Raw genomic sequence first — 12,131 nt, forward strand, 5'->3', positions numbered from 1 at the left:
TTCGGAGTTTGGTATTGTACCGATTGTATATGTCATAGTTGGTGGGAATTCTTATAGACTTTCCTTCAAGCTTCTGATAGCTTTGAAGCTCATTTCATTAAGATTGTTAGCAAAGGAAACTACTGGCGAATTATTAGGAGCTTGAGGTAACAACATCTTCTCTGGATTCGATCAATAAATTTTCGGAGTAACTCATTATCTCCTTGCTGGATTTTAAAGATATTCTCTAACTGTTTTTCAACTTTTTGTGCTCTAGTGCGTACCTTAGACAAAGGCTTCTAATTTAATTTTTGGGAAATAAGGAATACCAAGTTAATGTTCATTTTATGAGTGTTTTTTCGAATTTCTTTACGAGCACTAATTCTATCCCTAGTATCATCAAGTTGTTTCCTTTGATTTTGGTTGTACATGTTATGACGTGGTCCCGGAAATATGATGTCCCATCATACTTCTAGAATATTCGGCATCTTAAGTTTCTTTGGAATCGGTAATGGAATTGCACTTGCTTTCGGACACTATTGGGAGTATTTATCTGTATCAATCCCTTTGAATACGGAAAGGATTCCATGGATTTACTCCATATATTCGCCGTGCTTGAGTTATTTCTGCAAGGTTAGAACTAGATTTTACAAATCTGAATTATTAGGCGTATCTGAACCTCCTATTCCAGCATCATTTGGAAGTCTCCGATATCAGAATTTCAAGCGTAGTAGTGAGCTAAATGTTGGTGAACTAGCACTTACAGTTGTTGCTAAATTAATTATGGCTTCATTAATTTGTTGGCTCCATGCCCTTTGAGCGAATATGAACTCCGCAATTTCTAACTTTTCGGATGTTTGTCTCACCAATCGTTGAGGTGATGATCCCCTTGAAAATCATGGAGGAGAGTTTCTCGGATTGGAAATTGGGCACCGTCGTTTTAATTATGCGCAATGGAATCATATGTCATTTGATTATTTTCATTTGTGTTAGATTGAAAAATCTTCGGTCGTGTTGCTAGTTTAAACTGAATGAGAACAAAGGATTGTTAGTATATTAGGATGAATAACGAAATTGCTTAGCTCGGTGGGCGCCAAATTATTTAACTCAAAATTTAATTATTAGGCATAAATAATTAAATTTATTTTGTGGGCTAAAAAATAGTTGAATAGTTATGATTAAGTATGAAATAAAATAATGAATTATATAACAAAAGGGGAAAGAGATGTTATTTGATGGTAGCTTAGGACTTGAATGCTCGTAGCATTATGGAGAGTTTGTATGACTACCAAAAGTAATAGAAAATTAATAGAGCTTCTAATGTCGATAATGATTCTAATGATTGCAGATTGTTTTCTCAAATGGACAAATGTTAGCTTTTATGATGGTAAACCCGGGTTACGTAATAAAAAATTAATAAAGCTTCTAATGTCGATAATGAATCTAATGATTGCAGATTGTTTTCTCAAATGGACAAATGTTAGCTTTTATGATGGTAAACTCGGGTTACCGTTTCCTTGATTCATGCTGCTGTTACACTCATTCAATCTGTCCATTTAAATAATTTATAACGATTGATTTAACGAAGGATCTTGTAATAGTAGAGTAAATGATGAATTAATCTCGGATCCTTCGGCATCTGTTGATCTGCTATCCTTCTTATCCGTGAACTCCCCAATCATTTATGAATTCTCCAAACATTAGACTACCTTTTCCGAGTAATAGAATTGATCTTCCAAGAGTCTTTTATCTATCTTTGATTTTCTGACCTTCCGATTTACACTCTTGGCACTGGTCAATTCTTGTTATTTGCCCTCTTCTAAATGGTACACGTGTTAGTGCGTTTTTTTACCAATACAGATAGCTTCGAATATTTTTTCTAGAAATTTTAGGAGAGTGGAAGATTTTTGGCAGGCAGAATATCATAATTAAGATTCTTAATTAGCGGGAAATAGGATAAGATTCTTAATTAGCGGGAAATAGGATCTTATCCGATTTCTGCATCCTAAATTTGAAATAACAAAGACCGTTATTAAGATAATGCGTGCAACTTTCATTTAATATTTGAGACATGTATCTCATTTGATATATGAGACACGTGGAGACAGTAATCAAACTCTCCCTTATATATAGTACTAGTTGGGTCAGCCCGGGCTGTGCCCGAGCCCAATCACCACAGCTAATTTTAAATGTTTAAGAAATTGTCTATGATGATTTTCTAAATGTTTATACAATCAAACACTAAACAGAACTAATAGGAAAGAAGGTCTACTTAGAGGGTGTTTGGCTAAGCTTATAAGCTAGTCAAAATAGTTTATAAGTACTTTTCGGCTTATCTACGCGTTTGGTAAAGTTAAAAGTGCTTATAAGTCAAGTGCTTATAAGTCAAAAATAAGCCAAAAGCCATAAGCTGGTCACCCCCAGCTTATAAATTTTTAGCTTATAAGCACTTTAAGTTTGACCAAAATTTTTACTATTTTATTCTTAAATATTCTTTTTTAGAACAAAACTCTTGCATCAATACTCACTGCCTCAAGTACTATTTCAACCTAACCCCCTCCCTCCGCCTCTTCAAGTCTGCAATGCTCATTGACTATTTAAGATAAGCAAATTCTCTATTCCTTTGCATATTTATATCTATGTAATTGTGTATTAATCTTTGAACTATATATAATAAATGAGGACATGTCAAATATTTTGTTATGTTGCTTTCTAAGTGTTGTGCTGATAAAGACCGTGTTTGTTTCTCTTCAAATATTTTGTCCTATTTAGGTTTATTTTTTACTGAGAAACTTTTATCAATTTATTAATTATTATAACTTATAATTATATGCTTATCATAAAATAAATTATATTTATCATAAAATTTATCTTATCTAAGCACAGTTGTATATAAAATAAAATGACAAATAAAATATTTTGTATTTGGATCGATTTGGAATCTAAAATTTTGAAGATATTACGCCCTTATAGGTGTAAACACTTATAAGGTTATTTAAGTCATTTTAACAGAAAAAAGCTTATCAATACTTTTTTATCAAATATTGTAGCAGCTTATTATTAATTTCAGCACTTGTATCCAAACGCATATCCAAACGCGTAACTGCTTATTTATTAAATCAGTTTCAGCACTTAAAAGTGCTTTTCAGCACCTAATGCTTATCAGCTACTTCAAATCAGCTAATCCAAACGGACTCTTATAATTGGAGTAAACTATATATGCCATAGCAAAACCAAGATGTAAAATATTTCATCTTGTGCATATAGAGAAATCACAAGGGGTAGTTTCATTGAGCAGAATTTTATTACTAACATATATATGTACGGAATCATGGTAATGATAGTAAATGTATATACATGCAATGTATTCCATCATATCCAAAGATGCAGAAATTCGATTTCAGTAGTTGAGTTGCTCTGTCAGATCTCATAGTACTAAGGCCAATGAAACCAATTTTCTTTAACTTGATTGGTCAGTTCCTCAAGTTGTAACTTTAAGTTGATTCCATTAGCTATATGTACTTAAGTAAACTTTTTCAAACCCGTAGCACACCATGATACCCGTGGTAGACACTGCAAAAGCATTTTTTTTGCAAAATATGCATGATGAAGCAATCACATCAAATGTTTGGTAAAAAAATACATAATACCTACAAGAGTCAATTTGTACATCTTGATCATTACATAATTATAGACGTATCACCATAAATTGCAGAAGAGATCTCCTCATCACTGTTAGCTACAGCATTGCCACGCCCATCATACGCCAGCCTCCTGTTCTTTATCATCAGAGGACAACCGAACAGATCCCCTGCTCGTTTAGCACTTTCAAGATTATTAATTTGCTTTAAGCATATATTTCCATCAATGGTAAAAAAAATATTGAAAATGTATTAGAAGGGGTATGGTCTACGTATACACTACCCTCCCTAGACCCCACAGTGTGGGATAATATTGGGTATGTTATTGTTGTTCTATTAGAAGGGGAAGAAAATTTAGTACAACAGTTTTATAAGCCCACCTGCATAATCTAGGAAGTGTAATTGCATGTTGAGAAAAGTAGATCTTCTGAAGATATTTATCCTGTTACAAAATACAATAATTGAACCAAACAAAGATTGATAATCCTAGGAGTAAGAAAACTGAATAGTTATAAAGTAAAAACACTGCAAGCAAAAACTATTGTTTCATCCAAATTTATAGGATAAAAGACTAACCTGGATTATACGAATAGTAGAGGCTTTAGGTTCACAATCCACACCTTGACGTTCAAGCTTCTCAAATGTACCCACATCAACATGCTCGATCTCAACCATTAGAACTCCGCACGTAACTTTAATATTCAAATTAACTTGCAGAATAGTCAAAACAGCAAACATATATTTGACCAAAACAAAAAACCTTTTTTCAAATTCTTTAACGGTGACACTATCATCATAACTTCTCACCACATGATATGTGCTAATGTACTTGCCGGGCAATTCTCCATCGGGTCCAAGACAATCACTTTGAGTGCTATTTGGGATACTTCTTGACACAACATACGACCCAGCTGCCCTCCTCCCAAAGCACCTATAAACATATCAGACACTCCATGGATTGATGAACCACTGCATTATTCGACATATTCCAGCACGCTATTAACATTATTAACCAGAAAATACAATAGAACATCATTGCACTCACATAAAGTAATTAACTTTAATTTAAACTACATACAATAACAACTACACCACCTCAGTCCGAAACAAGTTCAGTTCGGCCTATGAATCCTTACTAACCATATTTCTCCAATTAAAATCTGTTTAAATAAAACCACATAAACTTTAAACATATATTTATCCAAACAACAATAGGAAATAACCTGATCTGAATACAACAACAGTCAATTTATGTCCCAAATAAGGAGTTGGAGACCTAAGTCCAGTATTAAAATTGTTGTCTAGCTACTAATTCGCCCGAGTTATCGTCAGCATCAGAAAGATATCTTAATCTTTTAAGAGCTTTTGTATTTATTTCTTTAGATCTATGCAAGTAGCATTTGAATGGTAAGATACAGAGTTTTGAACTACGCCTTCTATGCCTTTGAATGGTAAGATACAGAGTTTTGAACTACGCCTTCTATGCCTGTTTTTTAAGTCCCTGCATTTAACATTTTAGCCGTAAGGCATAAAGTTTTCAACTAATTTTGTTGGGCAGAGAAAGAGTGGATACCTGTTTTGTCAGATTTTGTCAAACTCTTCCTGGATGAAAGCTCGAATCATTGAAGAATTTTGTCAAGTACCTACCAGGAAAATGAAAAACAAAGGCGTCTCTAACAATTTACTGATACAGTAAGGCAACACATATAAGGAATATCACAAAGATATCAAGACTACAGCCTCTCTGTGATGTTGTAGAAACAATATTCTTTTAATCTTATTTTTTCACTTTGCTTCTTCACTATGTTCTACGCTCCTCACTTTTCCAACACATAACCGCACTACTAAAAGCATGGAAATCAATGATTTTATTCAAGTATCATCTTAACCACAGAACAACGAAACTCAATCAAACTATTATCAGAGAAAGCGAGTAGCAATTAAAAATATAAATTTAGGTCTTTTTTAATTGGAGTTACCACTCTTAACCACAGAACAACTAAAATCAACCAAACTTATTATTAGAGAAGCGAGTAGCAATTAGAAATACAAATTTAGGCCTTTTTCAAATAAATAACCAACAAAAAAAAATAAAGAGAAAGGACAATACACAGTGCAGGGTAAGCAGTTCACAGGTGTTGCGAGAGAAGGACCTAACCACAGAAATTGTCAATCGCTCAGTTGTAATGAAGAAGAAGCAGAAGATCAGAAGAAGAACAAGTGGACTGATATGTGTTCATAAACGGTGAAACTTATCGGAATCTCCTAGTATTTTAATAGGAGATGTTTTAATAGGAGAAATCCGAAATGACCAAAATGCCCTAAAAGTGACAGCCAGGCTTGTTGATGATACAGGCTCCTGAAAGACCTAAACTCATCGCTTCTTATATAAGAGAACTAGTTACGATTAGCTCGGGTTATGCCCGGGCCCAATACCTACAATCAAGTATTTTAGACTTAATTTCAAAAGTTTATTTTAAACGCAAAGTCATGCATAATCAAATAATCATTATAAAATAGGTCGGAGAGAGTATTGTATAATGCCAGTGCCGGCTTCATGATGAAGCAAGTAAGGCTCTCTCTTTAGCCCCCCAAATTTAAGGGGCCATTTTTTAGCAATACTAAATTTATAAGTTTTTTTCTTAAAACAAGTATTAGACTTTCAAATTTCAATTTGCGAAACCGGACCCATTACAACCACGACCTGAATTACCGATCGGTAAAACTTATCGTAAATCAAAAATCTCTTAAATATCTTCTAGAACATGCAGAGAATTCTATTCATAAACCCGACATCATCTCTTAATGGGAAATCGTGCATTTCCCACACTTGTTATAGTGTAATTTATATCATATAAGCAGAAGTTTTTGAGGACAAGCTAATAGTTCAACGGTTCAAATATTTTAGTGTAAAAATATGAGATCATCAAATGACGGAAATTTAAAAAAATATTGCCTTAATCTTGAATGTTCCTTAAAATATAGTAGAAAAAGACATTTTTTTAAATACTTATATTTTTTATTAAATAATGCTAACAGTTCATGTAACAGTTGCCTCAGTGGAAACAAGTTTTTTAAAATTAATATTGATAAAATCTTATCCAAGATCAATAATTCTGAAGAAAAATTAAAAGAGTTGGCTATATTATCATTCGAAAAGAAATTTTGGAAGATATCAATAATTAAAAAAAATATTAATAATTTTGTATCTCAAAATTTAGAACAGTAGATTTTTGGAGAAAAATTATTTTTTATTTTTTAAATTTAAGGCCTCCGCTCTAAGGCCACTAAAGTGCTTGAGCCGCTCCTGTATCGTGGTGCAGTTACTCTAATCTCAGTAATATCAGTATTTTTATTTAATTAATTATAGTTAACATAGTAACATTTACTTCATGAGTTTTTGAGAGTGTAATTTCAAAATAATAGCAATAGTTCAACGTGGATAGAGTTAAAAGCAAATGTAACATTGATTTCATGTTGGACTTCTTAAGAAATTAATTGGAGAAGTAGGATAAATTTAATTTCTCTTTTTAGTATACTACTATACATTTCAAATCATATTTGCATGCAAGGAGCGAAAGTTTCGAAATCTTGTAGACGAAGCGTTTGGATTAATATTTGTGATTTTCTCAGTTATTGCCTGTTTGAGCTGGGTAGTTTCTAATTTTTGAAGATGTTATTCCTTTTTGTTGAGCTATAGACATATATATTGATTCACTCTAATTACATACAAAATTAAATTTTAATATAAGGTACCAAATAAGGCTTATTTGTAGAGAGTTAGGTTATAAAATGGTAAAATTAACTGGGGCCCGCATGACATGATTCATCAAATTAGTACATCCATTGACAAATAGGTGTGAAAAGATGTTCAGGTGGGGCCCATAAAGAAAAAGGTACTCACAATATTACACTTAGCACATCATATTGAAGCATGAAAATATGTTGAAATACCATAAATATCCCTGATGGGCAAGCTAGCATGTTGACGGAGAACTGCTAAACTCTCACTTAAAAGATAGTAGAAAATAGAAAATATATAAGGAATTTCAACAGCTCATTAAATCTTGCAAATATTAATATTTAGTGAATTTTTTAATTATATATTTAATTAAATCAACGCTATTGGATTCGAATGAATTAGTAATAACATATATATATATATATATATATATATATATATTGTAGTTGTCATTGTATACATTTAGAAACTATTTAATTTTAGTCTGCTCAGTTTATTCTTAATAAGAAGTTTTATATCAAACAAATGTCACGATGTATTTAAAATAATCAATTTTAGAATTTTCATAATTATTGTTTATAATATTCTAAATCATAAATTTTAAAAATATTTCTTCATGTAAAAACTATACGGAATAAAACTATGTTATATAAATTAAAACAAATAAAGTAAATTAATAGCGTAAAAAAGAGTTATCTCTTCCGTCCCATTTTAGCTGCTTTATCTCAAAAAATTTGTTCCAAAATAGTTGTTATTTTAGAATTTCAAAGTTAAATTTTATTTTATTTTTAAATATACTCTTAATATAAAAAAAAGTAGTTATTTTCTTAATATTATTTAATTTTTAAAAATAATTTAACAATTGTAACTTAATAAACTATATTTAATATTTATTACTTCCTCCGTTTTAATTTATGTGAATTTATTTGACTGGGTACGGAGTTTAAAAAAAGAGAGAAGACTGTTAAACTTGTAGTGTAAAATAAGACACATATATTTTATGTAATTATAATTATTATATAAAGATAAATTATTTTCAAATAAGGAAAGAGATCATTCTTTTTGATACGAACTAAAAAAGAAATAGGTTCATATAAATTGAAACGAGACATTATTAAGAGGTAAAGCAACAATTAAAACGAGTAAGACAGAGGGAGTATAGGGAGAAATTCGGGAAGATGCAGTTGCATGCGCTCGAAAAATTGTACAATTGACTCGTGTCTTCTCCATCTGCCAGCATTGTTATGGTGCAAGCCACCGCGTGTCTTTATCTTGTCCTTTTTTCGCCACGTACTTCCAACAACTGCTTCCTCACCAACCTAAATTCTTTATATATATATATCTCATGCAAACGTGACTCTGCACTGCATGAAAATTTCACAAAAGGCTTAAAACCTAAAATTCTGTTTTTCTAGGAGTTGTTGAAACAGAAACAATAATGGCTTCAGGGCAACAACAACAACAACGTTCAGAACTTGATGCAAGAGCTAGACAAGGAGAAACAGTGGTCCCTGGTGGCACTGGTGGCAAGAGCCTTGAAGCTCAGGAGCATCTTGCTGAAGGTTAAGCTTAACTAGATCTTCTACCCTTTTTTATTTGTATGTGAACCTTTTTTTTTTTTTTTTTGGCCTGCTCTCCTTCTGTATTTGAAAAGAAATTTGTTTTAAATTGGTATTTTACGTTAAGGAGATGGTCTTACAGCTATCTTTTAGGATCACAAATCGGCAAGATATAGTCTGTTCTTATTCAATAGTATTTAAAAAAAATTTACTTTTAAATTTTTTATTTTACCCTGGCATATCATTTTAAATCACAAAGCCACAACATTTAATTATAGATCTAAGATGCGTCAAAAGTTTTTTCCTTCCTTAAATAGCAAAAAAAGAAATGTAAAGTATAATAGACGGAAACATGTTTTTCACTTGCAGCCTTGATGCTATTCCATAGGATAAACACGTAAATCATTTTTTTCTGATAATGGCGGCGGTGAGAGTTGAATTCAGAATTTTTATCTGTTTTCGTACTTTGTGTTTAAAAGTTTAAGCTGTTAACTAGATGCACTCCACCTACTTATTGGCTCTTTTCTCGTTTGGCTAATGAGGTTTGATTTTGTTGAATTGAATGAAGGGAGGAGCAGAGGAGGGCAAACAAGAAAGGAGCAGCTAGGAACAGAAGGGTACCAAGAGCTGGGACAAAAAGGAGGACAGACAAGGAAAGAGCAAATAGGGAGAGAAGGGTACCAAGAAATGGGTCGAAAAGGTGGACTTAGTACAACTGAGAAATCTGGTGGTGAACGTGCTGCTGAAGAAGGCGTTGACATTGATGAATCCAAGTTTAGTACCTCTTAAAATGTTTTTGGAGTATATGGTCTTGTAGTTAAAGCTGTTTTATGTATTACTGAGTTGTGTCTGGTTTTTTGCCGAGTCTGGTCCTAGACGATTAGGTATAGTAGCTTTTGGTGTGTGTCTTAGTTCTGTAAAAATATGTTGTGCCTTATGTAAGGGGTCACGTTATCCCTAGTCTGTAGGGTCTATTACTAATGGATGAAGTTTAATTTCTGGTTTGTTGTTTGCTTTTGTCAAAAATTATGTAAAACTTTAGAATCTTCAATCTTGGATGTGATGCTTATCTCGCAAAAGTTGGAAGGGAGCGGTAACTATTGTGCTCGATGTGCGCTAGCATAAATAGATGAAAAACGAAGGGAGAGAAATCTAAGTGAATTATGAAGTGATTACTTATTTGATAATACACTTGAGAGTCTTTTGTAACTAATGGGAATTTATTACAAGCGACTAATTGGTCTCAAGTAGTTTTAATCCTTAAAATGAGTAATAATTAAATTTTAAATTTGTACATGGCTCGTTTTAATTTAATTCGTATGTTCAAAGAACAAGCAAAATGATTAAATTAAATGTGATTGAAATAATTATGCCTGACGTTAAGCTTGAACGAAGCTTAGTTGTAACTCAATGGAGGAACACTTGAACAATTGCTAAAGCACAAAAGGACAAAATTAAACTTTATCGCTTTGATATTTACTTTGATATGCGTCTCGTAATGTTCTCTCTTTATATATTAGAAGAGTTTCTACGTTCAAGCTTGGTTGTAACTGAAATGTTCTCTCTTTATATATTAGAAGAGTTTCGTCGTTCAAGCTTGGTTGTAACTGAATGGATGAACACTTGAACAATTGTTAAAGGATAAAAGTAAATTTTATTGCTTTGATATGTGTGCCGATAGTGAACCAACTGAATACAAAGGTTTCCCACTTTATATAGTAGAGGAGTTTTAACCTAATATAAATTTTTCTCTTTATATAGTAGAGGAGTTTCAACCTAATACAAATTTAAATAAGGTAAAAATCTTTTCTTTCTTTTTTCATCAAGAAAACACGATTCGCCAAATATCGGACGTGATTCGTGTCGTAATATCCTGCTGATGGCGGATATTTGGGCTCCTCATTTGCCTTCTTTAATTGTCTTTCATTTAATCATGATTCTTCGTTTTACTCGAGCTTTAACTCTTCCCATATTTGACCATGCTCGATTTTCGACGTGACATTCGTCTACCCTGGGCTCCGATTTGATGGCACCCTCAGTTTTACCCGAGTCAGCGATGAATCACCTTGTTCCTCGTTCTTACATCGTGAAATCGGGGGTAACTTTATCCCCGATTTTACCCGTGCACAGATAGTCCCCTCACTTCTCGAAGAATAGATTTATAGGAACGATGAGATGTGACTAATTGACCCTGGTTCCTTCCTTCGTACACCACAAGCAAGTTGACGAGCTAAAACGTTCCATCAATCACGTCGCTCTAATTTTGGACACGCGTCAGCCGCCAGTTGATCATCCTCGGCAGGTACCGAATGTGAAACGTCACGCATTTTTTATTCCCTCCCTATAAAAGCTCCGGTTTTCTTTTTTTTACTTTCTGATTTCGAACCTTCTTGAGTTGCCCTCGAGTTTTCCATCTGTTCATCAATCCTTCAAATCTTCATAACTTGTTCTTCGCATCTTCATATCTTCATCTCTCATCTTCAAATCTTCATACTTTCCCTTCAAGCCTTCATACCCAACCTTCAAACCTTCATATTTCCAGATTGAGATTGGCTAAGACTTCGAAATCAGTAACCCAAATACAGCACCTTCGACTTCTTTCTCGACCGTCGGAACCGAGGCAACACTCCCTGTAGTAGCCCCGGGACCTCCACTTACAGAATTCATCTCCAGAGGCTGCTCCACAGACAACGATTTCAAGGTCGAAAAATCCTTCGCACAAGGAGACCGAAGTGAGGAGGCGTGGAGGTATATTTGCTCCATCCCCAAGGAGACTCTCCAAGCGGTTAGAGAGGATTGCAAATGGGAAGGAAAAGAGATAGTCGTTCCCATCCCCGATGAGGGCATCACGACACACGTGGAAGGATATTTGAGTGTTTACACGTATCCTTTCAAATTCGGTCCGGTGGAAACGGTGATCCTCGAGTTCTGTAAGAGGTACGAAATCTGCCTTGGGCAGATTCATCCGACCTTTTTGGAGGATCGTGACCCTTCTCCGTCACTTCGCTAACAACACGGAGGAGTCTGGGTTCACGATCGACCATCTGCTCCGAGTTTACAGCCCTCGAATCTTCCAAGGGGGGTTAATCAAGCTCGCCCGTTGACGAGCGCAAAACACCACTTTAATTATGCTTGCTAGTCAAAGATAGTATAGTATAATATTGTATCCACGGGGATTGGAGTTAAACAGTATTTTCATAGTTTCTAGCT

At 33.6% G+C, this 12,131-nt stretch overlaps 1 protein-coding gene across 1 annotated transcript; it reads left to right on the forward strand.

Moving 5' to 3' along the window:
• Positions 1-8,712: 8,712 nt before the first annotated feature.
• On the forward strand, positions 8,713-9,925 carry LOC104101204 (protein SLE1). The gene is made up of 2 exons (XM_009608645.3): positions 8,713-8,924; positions 9,490-9,925. The coding sequence occupies exons 1-2, from the start codon at positions 8,801-8,803 to the stop codon at positions 9,708-9,710; spliced, it is 345 nt and encodes a 114-aa protein (XP_009606940.1). The 5' UTR covers positions 8,713-8,800; the 3' UTR covers positions 9,711-9,925.
• Positions 9,926-12,131: the final 2,206 nt, after the last annotated feature.

This window comes from Nicotiana tomentosiformis, chromosome 7, assembly GCF_000390325.3.
Source record: "Nicotiana tomentosiformis chromosome 7, ASM39032v3, whole genome shotgun sequence".
Lineage (NCBI taxonomy): Eukaryota > Viridiplantae > Streptophyta > Magnoliopsida > Solanales > Solanaceae > Nicotiana > Nicotiana tomentosiformis.